Source organism: Aythya ferina (genome assembly GCF_964211825.1).
Source record: "Aythya ferina genome assembly, chromosome: 3".
NCBI classification, from domain to species: domain Eukaryota; kingdom Metazoa; phylum Chordata; class Aves; order Anseriformes; family Anatidae; genus Aythya; species Aythya ferina.
In genome coordinates this window covers 10,861,380-10,879,144 of record NC_140298.1, presented here as the reverse complement: position 1 = coordinate 10,879,144, position 17,765 = coordinate 10,861,380, and the positions used below count along the sequence as shown (strand labels likewise).

At 47.4% G+C, this 17,765-nt stretch overlaps 1 protein-coding gene across 3 annotated transcripts in view; it reads right to left on the bottom strand.

Annotated features, from left to right (window-relative positions):
- The window catches only part of SPRED2 (sprouty related EVH1 domain containing 2), a 60,026-nt gene that overhangs the window by 19,125 nt on the left and 23,136 nt on the right, over positions 1-17,765 (bottom strand). For 2 of the 3 annotated variants that reach the window (XM_084512257.1, XM_084512256.1), the window contains exons 2-4: positions 6,593-6,770; positions 5,188-5,356; positions 2,650-2,714 (exon numbers count right to left, since the gene is read on the bottom strand). In XM_084512257.1, coding sequence (XP_084368383.1) covers positions 2,650-2,714; positions 5,188-5,356; positions 6,593-6,770 — 412 coding nt within the window. Of the gene's footprint in view, positions 1-2,649; positions 2,715-5,187; positions 5,357-6,592; positions 6,771-14,934; positions 15,104-17,765 lie in introns of those variants that run through there. The other variant, XM_084512258.1, reaches the window with a different exon arrangement.

Sequence of the window (17,765 nt, the reverse complement as noted above, 5' to 3'; positions counted from 1 at the left end):
GCTGGGATTTTCAGAGCTGCGTAAATGACTGCTTAAATGACTCAATCATGCAGATGCTTTTGAAAATTCTGCCACACGCAGTTAAGTTTATTCATGCATGTGTGGGAGAGGGGGAGGACTGTGAAGATTTTAATAACTACCTTAGGAAATAAAAAGAACAAATGTACTTTCTCTTTAAAACAGAGCAAAGAAACCAAGCCCTAAAAATCCATTGCTGTGGCTGGGGAAAAAGAGCTTACAGGAGAGTTGTAATAAAGTTGTGTGAGCAAGGATGACCAAATGGACTGGGAAACGCAAGTCCAAAAGAAGTTGAAAGGAAGAATGGAAGAGAAAGGTTTAAATAAACTAACAAAAACAGTGAGGGAAAAAAAAAAAAACAACAAACCCACTACACATTAATGTCTTCCAGTCTAAAATCTCTCTACACTTTAGTGTTTTATTTCAGGCTTATGCAGATCTCAGGCTTCACCAGCACCAACCAGGCTCCACAGGTAAATGGGAATTCAAGGACTTCCTTCAACCCAAGAAAACAGGGAAGAGATCCTTGGGAAAAAGCCTGATTTTTGGAGTAAACCCACCCATCCCTGTGACAGCTCGACAGCAGCACGCCATGAGCTACCACCATCGGCGAAGTCCCCTTGCTACGCTGGAGCCCACCCAGCGTGCCAAAACGTGCACAAAACCCCAGCAGAAGCCGAGGTGTGAAGGTCCCCGTGGATCCCAGCTGGGTGATGATTTGCACGCAGATGCTATCGAGCAGCTTGTTCCTCCCTTGCCACCGAGCATCCTACCCATAAATATCGTCGCGGTGGGGGGTGATCCGACACCTCGTTGGGGTCAAGGAGAGGGGAACATCTCGCTGCGTTTTGGCTGAATACGGGAGGAGTTGGAGCTGTTTCGATGCAGCCGCTGCGTGGTCCGTCCAGCTTTCCTGGTGTGAGGCAGCACGTACTGAATGGCAACAGCCCTCCTCTTGGTTCAAAGCACCCTAAGAGTTTAAAAGTCAGCACAAGACGGAGCTGGTGGAGAAATACAGGAGCACTCCCAGCTCCCTACACGTCAGCTGGCTGGGCTTTAGTAAAAATAAAAAATATACCCTTTGCTATTTCTGTAGGCTATTAGGCTACTTTTCGTTGCTTTAACACAGAATATTTCTGTGCCTCACCCAGCAAGAGCTGGCCCATGGACGCCCACCTAAGGCACGTTTCGGAGATCAGCCCCACTCGGATGAGCACAGAAGAGCCGCACACGCTTCCAGCACAACGTCCAGCCCGGCAGAGCACTGCTCGCCTGCGGACTCCAGCCACTTTTGGGACAAAACAGCACAAATCGGTAAACCGCCCCGGCTCCAGCGGGGCCTCCCCCTGCTCGGTGCCTATAAATCACCCCTGGCAGGTAGCTGGGAAGCAGCTGCTAATGATGGTTTTGCTGCGGAGCGCAGGAAGTCACCTTTTAACCCTGCCTGCTGTTGTTTGTCTCCCCGAGCCGTGACAAAAGGACAGGCGCGGACAACGTGCCAGCCATCGGGTCAAAGCACGGCAGGAAACCTGGTCCCACACCGGCCAAAGTCGCCCTAAAAAAAAAAAAAAAAAAAAAAAAGAAGCAAACCACCACCTTTCGACTTCGGGATGCTTGCCTGCAGCCGTTTCCGAGCGGCTTGGCGGCACGTCTCCCCATCCTCAGCTCCTCCCTGTTTGCCCTCCAGATGCAAGGAACGATCCCAGAAGATGTTTTTTCGAGCGAGGAATCGCCTGCAGCCACACATCCCACCTTGCGACCCGTCCCCACCTGCGCCGCGGGACAACGGGGGCATTTATCACAGAACGAAGGCACGCACACGTGCACCCGAGGGTTTGCGAGCGGAGCCGGGCAAATAAGTGCAATAAAACAAAGTAGTCATTGTGAGTGGCGTTTTTTTTTTTTTCTTTTGGTCCATGGAATATCCGTGATCGGATTACAATTTCATCCGACGTATTCACTGTTTTTTGTTTTTTTCCCCCTCTTTTACAGCATGTGAGTGCAGCGCGGATGGAAGCTTCTTCTGTTTCAGAAAAGCTCCAAAAAGCATCTTAGACCTTACCACAAATTAAATACAAGCAACTCGCTCCTACTTAAGCCACCGCTGGTTAGGTAGATCACATGTCACCGTGCCTTTCTCCAGCTGAAAAATGCTTGCTTGAACTTTCTACCTTCACGTACTCGCAAGACACCTTCAGAGTTGGCTTTTGCTCCCAATAGCAAAGTCAACTTTTCAGAATTTCATTTCCTTGACTGCACACCTGAGAGTTGGCCACCTAGTTTGTGGGAAGGCTAAGGACAGAGAGAGAGAGATAAAGAGGTGCACACACCACTCACACCAAGGCACATTAAACCAGAGAAGGATTATTTGCTCACTTTCAGCCCTGACAACATCTGCTCTGCTCTGTCACAGTTTTCACGTGGCAATGGGAGCCCAACAGAAAGCAAATGCTTCTGCAAAAGTTTACCTACTTGCATCAAATAAAACACACCCACTGACCAAACAAGATTAAGGCCGGAAACCAATCCCAGGTAATAAAATGCAAAAGAAAAAGAAACACACTAACTTTTAAACCTGACCATGCAAAACCAGAGCATAAAGGAGAATGACCTCAAGGGAGATGAACTTACTGTGAAGACATCATCGTCACCGACCTCAGCCTCGTTGTGAAGCGTTGATGAGGAAGTAGTAGACCCTAGAAAGAAACATTTTTTTAAAAAACATGACATTGTGATTTTTTTTCCCCCATTATTATTAGGTTGGTGAACACTTGGAGGCTAACAACTTTATGTGTTGGATATATGTAAAAGAGTGGCTTAAATGAAGGAAGAAAAAACACCTGCTGCTAGCTGTGTTGGAAAGGTAGAATCTGAAAGTGTTTCTTGACATGTACCTGCATGGCTGCCAATGCTAATTAGCTATGTTAAAAATAGCATTTAGCATTTCCAATTACAGAAGGCTTTCATTTCTGAATGGTAAAGCCACATACTAAACAGTACTCACGGCCAGACCCTCAGCTGTCAAGAAACCACACATGGGTTATTCTCCATCTATTCCTTAAAACTGGAGGGGGAAATCACCTTTTATTGAAAAACAAACCTCACTTCGAAAGGGAAGAGTTAGATTGTGCTTTTTTATTGTTGTTGTTGTAATTTAGGAAGTTATTAAATACTGTAAAGGTCTGCTGTGCTATTAGCTATTTGTCAGAGAAGCATCCTTCTCCATGTAAGCAACATGAAAGGAGCCGAAATAGATAAAACCATGAACAAGACTAAAATACTAGCAACTGCTTGGAAAATGGGAAGTTTTATCAAAAAACCCTCCTTATGACCTCTTCCCACACCCCATGGGTGCCCCCTGAGGAGCTGCTTCATTTGAGTTTGAACCACATTGCATCCCTGAGTGAAATAGTTAAATGCTTGGTACCACCTTCGCTCTGGAAATTTTTCTGAAATAACGTGCTTTATATAATGCTAAACTGCACCAGCCCCGGCTGCGTTCGGTTGCGTAATCATGAAGATGTGCAGAGCTAAGTGTGAAAGCCCACTTAAAACACTAAGTAATGTGAAAACATTCATGCCGTTTGCTATATTAGCTTTAAAAGTAAAAAAAAATAAAAATAAAAATCCAGACTCCCTCCAGAGCTGCCCAGGATTACTGTACTTGTGCAGAAAACTTAAAGATACTTCTGATGCTACATGAAATAACCTACCAGATAAAGCAGTGACTTAATAAATTGAAGCTTCAGATGCACGGTTTGTTGTGCTTAATATTACCTGCTAAATCTGATGAAGTGAACAAAAACTGAATGCTAAGTGAAACCCAAGGCCTGACACTGTGTGTGCACGTGCCAGTGATTGTTTTTCATTCAGAAAGCCTTATTTGGAAGTTAAGTAGGAGCACATTCATGAGGATCAGACTGTGCTGTTAATGTGATAAATATAGATTTGCTGATTTTGAAGTATCTGAGATACAGCAGAACTTGATTTTAAATACTTCCACTGTAAAATGGATTAGAAAGAGCAGTGTAGGATCTGCCCCATAGCAGCACCTCTAAAATACCACTCAATACAACTGAGCTATAACTCTGCATGGTCCTGTGCCACAAAGATAAAACATTGCTTTTATGACTCAAAACACTTCCCAGTTTTGGCATGCAAGGAAGCAGGGGGTCTAAACGTGACTTGTTCAGGTAAATGGCACAGGAAAGAGCAAACGAACAACTAGTTGGGAAGATCCTTCCTCAAACCGGTGAGATGAATATTTACTCCCCCGTGGCACTTTCCTGGTAATTCCCTCCCAGTAGCTACCACTTCCATGTTAAAGCAAGGACAGGGCATCCAAAAGCTGAAGCTGTCTTAGGGAGCAAACGTCCTCAAAACACAATTCACCAAAACCAGATGGACACAACACTGCTCTGATCAAACGGGGTGAGGAGGAGAAAGGCTTTAGAGCACTGAGTCCTACATAAAGCAGCATGGCTAAAACCAAGCAAAGAACCCATAATGAATTCATTTTCATTAAAATAAAATAAAGGAAAGTAGTATTGAATTATGGCTGTATTATGACTGATTGCAATGAGATGTGAAAAGGAAGAATTTATGACAACTTCAAAGCACAGGCAATTCAAATGCATTTTTTAACAGAATTAAAAAAAAAAAAAAAAAACAACAACAACACAACAAAGTCTTCAAGAGCAACCATTCAACCAAGCGGAGACAGACAAAACTAATTACTGCAAAAACAAAACAGTTTTTATTCAGCTCCGTGCAGGAATTCATCCTATGATTTAACAAAGACTTAGCAAAACTAAATTCGGCTGCACATAAAGACGAGCCCGGGCTGTTGCTGTCATCCCAAGCACGAAACCCAAGCCTATCGAAAAAGCATTAATAACAGACCAGATAATAATTAACGGGTGAAATCCTGACAGACCAGGCCAGATATGATGGGAAAATATTTGGACTTAAATCCCTTCCCTCCATAAAGGATTAGGAGACACAGCTCTCTGAAGTGAGCTGGGGCTGGCTCGGATAATGGATAATGCTGGACTACACTTGGAAGTGCTAGAGAGAGACTTTCAAGCCTAAGGCTTGATTTTAAACCCCTGCATCTTCCCATCTCCTAGCTGCAAACCCTCTTCCCCAGGTCTCCATGCACCTCGGTACCTTCAATGAGGTCCTCGATGGCTTTCCTCACGCCTCTGTCGAAGGCCCGAGCGTCAGCGGGGCTTTGAAAAGTGAGCCCAAACTTCCTGTTGTCGACTTTCCAGTGGTGGAAGGTCGGGTTCGCCTTGGTGTACACCAGGTCCTTCTTCACGAAGCACTCCAGCACCACCTGGGAGGGCGCGAGCCCAAGAGAGGAGCAAAGTCACTTTTCCCACGCGAAGGACAGAGCTGTCACCGCTTCAGCCCCGACCAGAGCTTTCCTCTCCCCAAAAGCAAGCCAAGTCATGATTCGCGCTACACTGGTTGGGGAACATCCTTCCCTACTAAATTATGACTAATAAACACCAGACACTTTAATTGTTCTCGTAACCATCACACATTCATCTTCTTATTAGGGTTTAAGTAGGTGCTCGCTTGCTGGAGCAGATTTAGGAGGTGCTGTTACTCTCCCCCACCTTTTTTTCCTCCTTCACCCCCCGGACACTGCTGTGCCAAAATCCATTTCTAGGGAGATACCCAAGGAGAATGGGAATGGCTTCTAAGTCTTCCCCCGCTCCCCCAAAACCATAAGCATGGCTCAAAAATAACTTCAAAAAAGCATCCCAAGCAAAACAGCAATGCAAAAGACAAGCTGTACTTTATACAGCTTTAAAACACCAGAACTTTTCAAAGCAAGATCATTTCCATCTTGAATTATACTTTTTTCCTTTTTTCCTTTTTTTTCCCTGAGCCTGTGTGGGGAGCCTATTTTTAAGCCAGCCCATCTCTTCAACAGGAGAGGATTTCAGAAGAATCAAACACATAAAAACACCATAACGAAATATAACATCCCAAACAGACTCTGCAAACAGGGAAGTGGCTTTATTAATTTGCTTTGTACGGGAAAGAAAAGCCCTCTTTTTTCAGATAAACAGCTACCAGAAGAAACCGAGTGCGTCAATTCATAAGAGACAACTTGTCTTCATATTCTCACTCTGCTCGTTCGAACCTTGAGCAGCACGCAGCATAAATAATTCATTGCCGTTTTTAAAGGCTTGCGCTGCATTACTCAGTGCAATGTGACTGGCTTCATGGATTCTTTACACTTCAATTCACTTCTCACATACCCCTGCTAGAGCTGAGAAAAACACGGGCCCTTTTTCAAGGGATCAGAGGGGGATCTTGGCACACGGGTGTTGAAAATTTACCTGCTCCTTCCCGGTGGCAGCACGACAGCCCAGACAGCGAGAGACAGCAATTCAGTAACCTTCTAGATGAGGCTGGGATTGTTTTGTCCGATCTGGCACTATCTGCACATGCCTTTTTTATTTTTATTTCTTTTAAACTTGCACAAGAACACAATAGCATCAGATTCGGGATAATTCTCATTATAAGAACAGACAAAAGTTGAATTAGGTTCTATTACCAGTTTGTCTTTCTGCCTTTCACCATGGATTAGAAATCCACTTCTTCCATTGCCCTCCGGGTATGTGACCTTGCAGACGCCAACTCTACTGAGACCGCCTCCTTCTTGTGGCAACCATCCCCCACTGGAGTCATCTCGGGTCATAACCACAGCTTTGACTCGCACAATATAGCTGTCACTGCAATGGTAACAAAACAAAACAAAACCTTTTGTGAGCATCACACAGTCTCATCGGGGTGTTTGTCTCGAGGGCGGTATTTGGACGGCACTCCTCCTCCCGCCGCAGCGCGTTTGCAGAGCGTATGCCCAGGATGGAGGGCCACCTCCCCAGGGCATGGCTGCTCAAGCCACTGGAGGGAAGAGACCCACCAAACAGCCAGGAACGACCCCGTTGATCAACACAGAGATGGTATCAATATCAAACAACCCGTGGTCCCGGATGCCCTGTCTCTTAAGCCATTGGGGATGGGGACCAAGCCACGCAACACCTTGAGGCCAGCACCACTGTGCGATGCGTTAGAGTCTCAGGTCTTCATGGTGTCAGAAGGAGCACGCAGCCCACATAACCCATGAACTCATGTTAGTGAGCTGGGGTTTGGGAGATGGCACTCAAATTCCTCCACAACTTAGACAGCCTTGCAGGAAAAACACAGCGCGGCTCCAGCTGGTACCTCAGCAGAAAGGAGCCAGGAACCAGCTTAGCTCAGATCATCAGGACCATGAGGACCACACTGTGTCTGTAAAACAGCTCCACCACCTCCCTGAGGGGCTTTCAAAGGCGGCATGCCATAACCTTGAAAAAAACTATTCTGGAAGCAAGCACCCACTGTGACAGGTCACAAGATCCTCCTCAGTGGGGGCCTCCACTTCCACAGGCCTCCCCTGCATCCCTTCCACGGGCTCTTTGCTCCAGTGTCTGATGGGGACATCAGTCCTCACGGGGAGGCCACCACAGCGTGGCTGGACGTCAGTTTGTGGTTTGTGGGCCTGGTTTGTGGGCCATGTTGGGGGTCTTAGTAGCTCTGCAACCAAGACACCCAACAAGGCCCACAAAGGCACCACAGGGCACTCCAACCTGGGAGAAAGAGGGAAACACTAACACAGGCTAAGAAAAAGGACACAAAAGAAAATTGCAGAGGAATTGTCCATCTCCAGGCCTCCAAGTGAGCTCATCAGGAGGAAAAAACTCAACCTTTATGGGGCTCCAAGAGGATCCCTACAGGACGAAATTCCTCCTTTAGGAAAGCTCTGTATCTGAATGTTTTTTGCAGCATCCCATGCAACATGACAAGAGAACAGGTCCTTTCTATCCAAAATTAAAGGCTGCCCATTCTTCACGCAGAAGGAAAGCACGAATAAGTGCAAGGCTGCGGCAGGGTTCCTGCTGGAAGAGGATGTCTCACACCCATCTGGAGGACAGACCAAGGGATGGAGGTGGACATGCCTGGGACCAGCTCCTCCCTCCCCAGAGAAGGACAGATCTGCCAAAACACACTCTGAAATTTCCCCTTCGCCAACAATTTTTTTAATGGATACTCCAACCTTCTCGCTGGACCTACGTGATGAAGGCTGTTAACCTCTCGTGCTTAGGTTTCATCTCCTGTTGCACTGAGGACTTTGCACCGCCTGATAAAAAACCTTTCAGCACACTCAGATATGCTACCTGCACCACAGCTGGCACACGGCAGGCACTCCCAAAACCCAGAAACAAGGTTTTTAACAACTTTTTTTGCCCTGAGTCCTCAGAGCAGCATGCTGGTACAGGAAATGAGGCAAGTGAGCCTATAAATGGATCCAGTTACCTTTTTATTTTCCATTGAACAACCATTTCTACATTTTACCTGCGGCAACTTGGATCTCTTGGCTTCCTGATACTTAGAATTAAGCAAAATACTTCAGCTGATTTCCTACTTTGTAAAAACTGCTTCCAATCCAGATTAATTTGTGTCTTCTTCTCTGTATTCTTCCCATACGGTCTATATGGATAAAGGGCAAAGAAAGCCAGCTATGCCTTTCTGTCTCAACCATCTCCTGTTCTCCAAGGCTCCTTTTTGGTCCTGTTTTTACAGTAACTCCTCTCACTTTTGGAGAATTCCCATTATATTTCAAGCTCTTTTCGGAGGTCAGAGGCACTAGATAAAACCTCCCTCCCCATCCTCCTGCAAAAGTCATCCATACAAACTGCTGCTTTGCCTTCCAGGCTTGAAAACTGCTGCTTGCAATACAGCTTCCTGTGTGATTTACCACTCTGCTGCCAGAGCCTTTGGCTGTCCCAACAGGAATGCAATCTTCAGTTACTTTGCTGCAGAAATCGCCCATTTAAAGTAAAATCAAGAAATCACCAGTTACTCAGTACTTTGTATTTTCCTCCAATTATTTGCATTTCCATCACCTCTCACTGATTTCTAGGCTCAGAGTTATTTTTGCACGCTACAGGTAAAATTGAGGTGCTCTGCCTACCATCCCTCCCCATTAAAACCACACTGTGGTGGGCCCCGGAGCCATCCAGTTTTCCTTTTCTTGTCCACACTGACAGGGAGACAACCTCTGCTACCGAGGCCACCAACTTCACCCATGTGCCCAACAGCTGTGTGACACCTACTAGGGGAAAAGCTGGGTGCTTCGTTAAACTGAAAATAACATTTTTGAGAGGCATTTTTTAGAAGCCAGTGTGGTTCGGCTGTCCCTGACATCCTCATCTGGGACACCTCCTGCACCCTGATCAGGCCTGTGGGAAGATGGCCAGGTTTTGGACCACGGTTTGCCCACAGCTAAGACACTCTTGTGATAACAGAGGGCCAGGGGGAAACAAGCTGGGATGGCAATTTTTTGGACCCAAACAGAGCCATTGAGTAATTTGCTTTAACGGGAAGAGGATGTATTGATGGTACAGAATCTCTCGCTGGCTTTCCAAGAATACATGGCAGGGGATGAACTTGAAGGAACCAGATTTTGATGTGGAACGAACACCTGAATTTTACTCCATTCCTTATTGCTCACCATCTCTCACTCCCAACCATCCAAAGTACCATATAAACTCAAGTCCTCCCATTTTGAAGAGCTACCTCCTTAAATACATCGAGCAAGGGAAGCTGGTTTCCACCCCCCGCCACGGCGAGAAGACCTCTGCTCCCCTATTAGAAAAGGACCTTGTCCTGCAGAAGGGTTCACCTTTGGCAAGGTAAGCGGAGTGCAGCGCCTCTGGCTCCATTCGCATCATCCCTTGGCACACTTTCCTACGGGATCAAAAGTCATGAGTGACGCTGCACTGCCCCGGGAGCCCGGACCCGCTCCTACCAGGCTCCAGCCACAGATGTACGTTTCCCAACACTCAGCTGATGCCAAGGGACTTAGGAAAGTAAAAGAAAGAAAAACAAACAACAACCGAAAAAAAGCAACAAAAACCAGAAGGTTAAGGCTTATTAGGGATTGACGGCTTAGTGTAGTCACTGTATGAGGACTTACAAGCTGCACGTTGAATTTTCCAGGCTTCATTAAAGCCAAAATCGCATCTGTAGTTTCTGCCCATAAGCCTAGAATAGGCAGTGCTCCTTCTCCTCATGCCAGCATTGATAAATGCCTGGGAGGTCCTCAAATACCTCAGGTCCATATACGGGCCTTGCTTCCTTCACATGGAAGCTGTTTATTTTTGCTGGGATTTAACTTTATGTGAATGCACCAAGGCTCTGGCTACTCGCAACCCATCACACCCCGCTGAGCTCAGGAGCAAGCTGCAGATCCCACGGGCATCGTGCTGGTTCAGAGCACCGCGAAGCCAAACAGCCATGTTGAAGCCAGCCCCCTTCACTTTTATGGTGGCAGCTGGGCAATTCGGCTGTTCCGGGAGGAATGGTAATGAGGTAGGTGAAAATATTTGGTTTGTTTCCACTAGCGAGATACTGACTGCCCCAAGGATTAGATAACGCACATCTTTCACGTAGTTAAAAAAACCAAAATAGCCCCAAATCCAGCAGTAGCCTTAGTTCCCCTCGTTTTATGGGCTTCTAAAACTTTAAGACCGCTCTAATTGTCGGGTTTACGGCCCGCATACTACGCCTTTCATGCAAACTATTCTTAATTACGCTCTTAAATGGAGTCCTGTGCTATCTTAACCCTACAGATTCGTCTTCAGCAGCATGAAAAGCTGCAGAGGAAAGCATCCGCAGGGATCACCCAGCTGCATGGCAGGCGGCCAGCTGCTGCTGGGGCTGTCTCAGGTTGTTGGCCAGCCCCACCCAGAACAAAAACCATAATGAACCCGGGGAGGAGAGGTAGTGCAGCAAGCCACGTGCTGCTTTTATTGGAAGGGAAAGAGAGCCCTTTAAAAATTATAGCTCGTGGGTGTGCATACGTACATATAAAAATATATTAAAAAAAAAAAAAAGTGTGTGCGTTTGTAATTGCTGTTCTGAAGGATATTGAGAATTTTCCTAAACACGGAGTGACTGAATGATTATTTTTGTGATAACTGAATCACAGCTGCGTTACCTAACTTTTACAAAGCATTTGTGCGTCTAAGAGACCGGCTCCATTCACAGGGGATACAAGCACTTTGCTGCACTTTGTAATTCCTTTGGCGGATAAGGCTTCCATTTTTCGTTTAGCTGGAGGATGGGAAACGGCACCCTTCAGATTTGAGGATGGACAAATAAAGTGCCTGGGCCTATTCTTCTCCTAGAAGCCCTTAACCTCTAAAACTCCTCTTGAACACCTTCTGTAATTCAATACATATATATATATATATTTAGGAGGTAGTAGTTATTTGCTAGCAAGGCTAGTTGACAAGAATGTAAGCTTATGATCTTCCTCGCTAACACTGCCTTAAGTTCATTGATTATTTTCTTCCCATCTTGACTTTCCAGCTGGCAAGGCCAGGAGAGATTCAGGTCTCAGACTGAAAGGTAATTGTTCCACAAAGATCCAACCCAGAATTTGCTCCTCACTGTCTTCACTCCTAGTTTCCACTCAGGCTGCCACAGCAGATCAGGTGGGCGCAAAACCACCATCACAGTCCCCTCCATCCCTGCACAACGTCACCACCAGCTGTGAACATCTACAGCTTCCACACAGAGGTCTGGTAGGCACCTACTGCTGGACATCACCAGGCTGCCCTCTCATCCATCAAACGAGCATTTAACGGGCTTCCAAAACACAGATTCTTGTCTTTAATGTCTCTGCATTCCCCCAGGGAACAGCCAAAAGGACGGCAAGAGGCTACTAATGCAGCCAGAGGTTAGGTTATAAAGCTCAACCACAGACAGCGGGCGTTTAAGCACAGTTTGAACTATTCAGATACATGCAAATTAAGCTCTGCAGTCACTGGGGCACAACCTATCTACAGAAACTCCGAAAACTACCATTCCTGGAGTCCCGTCTTCTTGATCTAATGCTCGCTCGGTTCTTCAACCTTCTAGCAAGGGTGAAATATCTGCAGCACTTTCCTCTTCGAAACCACAGCGTTTCACTTTGTTAGAAGGAAGAGCATTCTGAGTGCACGGAGCCACAGCAAAATAAGGTTTGATATTTCAGTATCATTTAGGTTTCCAGCAGGAAATCACTGTTTCATTATAATACCAGCAAGTAAAAAAAAAAAAAAGCCATCTGTGCCGCTTTGGTGAAACCCAACGTTAAAATGGAACCCGTACAAAAACCATGGAAAACCTCCCCAGTTTCAATGCATTGGTACCCATCTCACCAGGGCAGGATTGACAAGAGGGCAAGGACAGGAAGCAGGGAACCAGAAACTTTCTGGTTTGCACCCAGAAATTCATCCTTGTGCTCATCACTACATTGCACCGAGAACACAGAACCCCTGCAGAACTGATCTCTGGTACAACAAGCTTACAACCTCTATTTTTTCCCGACTTTCAAAGCCAACGCTGACAGGATAAAAAGACGCTCTGGGAAATTTTGTTTTCCACCTCAAAGTAGATAGGAGGCGGTTCGAACCGATCTCAACATGCCTCGCTCCGGCGCTGCCTGCCCAGTCCTGCAGCACGCGTGTCCTGTGGCACTTCACCTTACAGCAGGATTAACCTCACAAACTCCATTTCAGGACATTTCCCTCCTTAAATAAACCGAGAAAACTTCCCTGGCATTTCATAGTGGCATTCGGCTTCACTCTGAAACCAAAAAAGAGTTTTCTCTTCCAATACCCTCGCACCTATAATGGAGCTGCTGAGCCCAGCTTGGCAGCACGCTCAGCTCTTAACGCTGATCCACCATTTCAGGAAAATAATAATAATAATAATAACAACAGCTGCCTTTCTGGGTCTCCAGTGGCCCCCAAAACAGGATAATGACTGGCCACGTCCCGGCTGCACCCCGAGGTTTGCTTCCAGCCCTGCAGCTCGGTTACCACCCGCTCATAAAAGCCTTTGTAGCAGAGACTAACAGCAGTTGTGTTTGTTTGTTTGTTTTCAGGGGGAAAAGGACTTCTCGAAAACCAAGACACCTGCAAGAGCCCAGCCACCCACCTCCGCACCTCCCTCCAGCCACAAGGCAGCGGCCAACAATGAGGCCTTTCAGCACACCCTTTGTTCAGCGCTGAAGTGGGGTTTTATTTAGCTTATGAGAAACAGCCCTGTCCTGCTTGCGGGGCTGCTCGCGTTTCCAGCGCTGATGGGGCTGCAGAGCGGGGTCCGGGAAGCCTTCGCCTGCAAGCCAAGACCTGGCCCTTGCTCCAAACCTCCCAAAGGGCCCCGAAAACCCACACGGAGGCTTTTGTCCTGCTGACAAAACTTTTAAATGAATGACGTGCATTCCTGAGCTGGAGGAAACCTCATCCAAGCCCCCCCAACTCTCCTTCTCAATGGATTATTGAATGACCTTCAGTTTTGCAGTTTTAACTTTCCTTCTAAGTCATTCAATGGATTGATCCTACAGTAAGTCATCACCGCTGCACACGGCAGCGTGTCTTGGAAAGTTGTAAGGAAGGGCAAGGCAAGAAAAATCATTTTATTAAGGTAATTCATTTGACTGATTTGCCCTGTGGCACACTGGCTAGGCATGCAGCACGGGCAAAGTTGCACACGCAAGTCGCAGTAGTTTCATGCAAGGGTACAAAATATTAACAGATTTCAAGGAAAGCTAATTAGCATTATCATTTACTGTAATGAGAAAGGAAGTTGTTATTGCATGACAGATGGTATTTGTTTTATATCACATGCAAGATAAGCAAAAAGCGCATAAAAGCCTGGCCAGCCAGCCAGGTAGTTGCATGAGATCTACATCCTGAATTGATTTTTTTTCTTTTTTTCTTTTTTTTTATTTAAAGACACAACCAAGTTCTATCAACTTTCTCTACCATATACTGACCACAAACACTGTTACAGCTATCATACATTAGCTAACGAATGATATTTAGTAAAAATAAGACATAAAAGTAACAAGCAAAGCAATCACATTATGCTTTTTTTGAGTTTTCTTGCCCTCCTTAATCTGTAAAATGCGCCTAGAGATTGGACACCGCTCACGCAAAACCAGAGAGGAGTGCCATGGGCAGATCTATGTGGCTGATGCACAAGACGATGCCACCTCCACACGACCCTCCTCCCACGGCCCCATAGCCTGATGGCAGTGGTGACACCCGGCACCGCATCCCATTCCTCCCTGCGCTGCCGTGTGTCACGGATAAACCACGCTGTGAGCTGTGGTGATGACACACGGTGATACTCCAGAGCACGAAAATGGTTTAATAAGTATAGACAAAGACAAGAAAAAAACCACCAGGACCCCTATGCACTTCGCATTTCCCCCCCAACCTCCTTTAATTTTGATGGGTGAAGGAAGGAGCTCTGCTCTCCCCCCGCACAGCGAGGCAGGCTGACGGACGATGGGATTGTGCAAATGTAAAAACAAACTAACAAAAAACCCTTTCTGTAATTCCAGTCAGATCTACTGCACAAAAGGCAGGGGTCGGGGGGGGGAGGTTGAGAAGAACAGACGCTTTAAATCAAAACATTTTCATCTTTTGCCATCTAAATACATTTTTTAAAAAAAGAGATTAACTGTATCAAAACCAACATGCACAAAAACAGTCTGCATTACAGCTCTGTTCAGCCCCTCCACCCTGCTGGAGAAGGGCAGCAAGCGAGGCAAGGGGCCTCTCCTGCAGCACCCTCGGCATTTCCCCCTGGATAATTAATTAAGAAAGGGCAGGCGTGAACTCGATGCTCCTGCAGAAACAGCACGGAACCAGCGAAGAAAGCCCGCACGGATCAGCTGTACGCATCCACCGCTAAACCACCCGGCTTGGGGAGGATTCAGAAGGGCTATGGAGGAAGAAGGGGGGGAAAAAATAGAGCAAAAAAAACGAAGGTGCCGCGAGGGAAGGCACGTACCTGCCGGGGGATGCCATTTCCTCTACATTGCGCCCCCGGGTCGCTCCGTGTCACCATCCTTGCCTCCGCCGCGCCTCAGGCTGACCCCAGCCCAGCTGGTGGCTGACAGGCGGCTTCCCCCCTGTGCGTGATTCAGCCTCCTCGACGGATGTGCTGCATTGTGCCGGGTGACTCATCCCCCAGCTATCCTGCACGTTAGAGCCCTGCTGTACCATTACTCATTCGCCAACATCCTCCCCGCTCCTCTCCTCTCCTCTCCGCTCGCTCGCGGGCGCACCGACCGACCAAAGATCCCTGCTTCCCCGCCCCGCCGATAGGCTTGGAGAAATAATAAAAATCAAACAAGGGCCATCCAGCTGCCATAAACTAATAACAGCGGCTCACGGAGCCAAGGCGCTGCCGGGGATTGTCGCAAGTTGTGCCGGAGCCCGGGGCACATCACTCACGCCTCCAGGTCCAAAGTTGAGCGTGGGCGTCCCCTCCCCGCTCACCCTGCCCGTGCTTTATTCCCAAAAAGCCGGTGTGCTCGGAGCAAGGGGCTGGGAGAAGCCCCATTGTGGCTCGTGGGGAGCTCACCCGGCGCCACCCCAAGTGTCACGGCTGTCCTCAAGTCCTCCCCATTATTTTAAGGCGAAAAACGTTGCTCAAGAAGTGCCTCAGCGCAAGCAGCAAGAATGAAAATTGTGACACCGGGGCTCTGAAGCCAGCTTCTAAAAATACTTGCCTGATTTCTGAACTAATCTACACTGATGGTTGGAGGAGCAGGGGAAAGAGAGCTAATTTAGATGTTTCTAGGCTCAGCTTTCCTCAAATCCAAGATGTTTTAACCTCAGGTTGCAGCAAACATCACTTTTTCCCAGGATGGAGAATAGCGGCCACGATGATGCTACCTGAAAGCATCCTCTGGGAAAGCCGTGCCCTGGATTTTAGGGACATAATCACCAAAAACCATGCACAGTGTTGGAAACTTCACGCTTGGACCACAGCAATACTGACCTCAAGACCACAGAGGCTTGAGCCCAGCTTTGCTGTGCAGACAACAGATTGTGAAGCAAAAATGCCCGGGACGCTCAGAGGAGCCAGGGCAGAAGCATTTGCTCAGTTCTTCACTACAGCACCCTGCGAGCCCAGCTCGCTGCTTTCCTCTCCTGGCTCTGCAGCAGCACTGCTTTTACCCTTCGGTGCTCAATACAGCAAACATCAGCCCTGTCCTCAGCTGCCTCCAGCGAGAAGTCAGCACACAAGCCTAAAGCAAGTCAGCCAGAAAAAAAAAAAAACAACAAAAAAACAAAGATGCCTTGCCCGTTTTGCTGCAAGTCCAGTTTCTAAAGCTTTTTTCTCTCGAGGGACAAGGGAAGATGAAATTAGCCTCCCAGTGCAAGACAAAACTATCTTTGAATAAACCATGTTGTAATCATGTTTCTGAAACAGCAGCTTAAGCACTGACATCTCCCCAGTGCCTGCCCATTTCGTTGCCCTCCTGCTGCTTTTCTAGAGGTTCACCGGCCCTCTTAAAAACTCCAGGTGCAGCACGGGGTCAAACCACAACGTGGGGATTTTCTGCAAAGTCACCCATCTGCTGGTGCGCCAGGATTCACCCTGGAAGGGCAAAATGCTGTGAGAATACAAGACGTGGAGAAGCTCCCTGCTATAAACGCCGCGGCGTGCTCGACCCATGCGGATGCAACTGAAGTCGTGGCCTGGCTTTCTATCCGCACAGAGAAGCGAGTGCATCAGTCAAGAAGTACCTCACTCGGTTCGCTTCGAGCTCCGTTCCCAAGGGTTTCCTCCGAAAGGAAGCCAGTCTCAAGTCACAGGATATTTGTAAGCATCAACTGAACCCCTGGCTGGCTTCTTGCTTTTGCAAGTATTCTTTAAACTTGAGGCTAAGCTAACAAACCTCACCTCCAAGCCTCCAAGTCTGGCAATGCTGCCGTGCTTTTTTTTTTTCTTTTCTTTCATATTTCCTCTGTCTTTTTTCTCCCCCCTTTAATTCCACCATCTCCAAAACCACCTTAGCGTGCCTATCGCTGCCAGCTTGGTGCTACGGTGAAAAACCCCCTAACGCTTTTCTGCATTTCCAGGCTTGGCCGGGGGAGCGACTGCTCCCATATAGGCACGTTTTCCCCAGTTTCGAGCGGGATGCACGCTGCTGCAGGCTCCTGCTATTAGCAAACTAAAGCAAACATTGCAACCGGAGAGCCAGCGAGGCGGTGGAGCTGCTTCCTGCTGCCGGCCGGCCAACTGCGAGCACGGTTCAAAGAGCCGGGACTGTGGTCAGAGCGAGAGGAGCTCCTCCTCACCGCAGCTGCTGGAGAAACTGGGATTTGGACGAGGAAACCCCCTTGTCCCGTTCGTGTCAGTCATCTTAATGGGCTGAACTTCAGCAGCACGGCGCGGGACCGAGCCCAGCGGCTCATGAACCCAGCAAGAAGTTGCTCCTTGGGAGAGGCGAAGGATGTTGCTCTTCCCCGTTTTTTTTCCTTCACTTAAAAACAAAACAACAAACCCCAAAGACTTTATAAACATCTTCAGAGTAGCTTTTTTTGCCCAGCGTTTGAGACAGATCTAAGTTCATTCACACCCTCCTTCTTGCCCACAAAGCTGCCTTAAATCCAGCCTTCGTCCAAGTCACTTTGGGAGAGATGAGGGAACAGAAGTATATGGCTGAGATAGGAGAAAGCATGTAAAAGCTGATTCTTAGGTATGATTTCAGATGTTTTATGATGTTTACAGATGTTTTAGATGGGTTGCACCTGAACATGCATTCAAAGGGGCACTGAAATGCTCCTTCTTCCCTACAGTCACCATTTTATCCCTCTTCTCCCCCA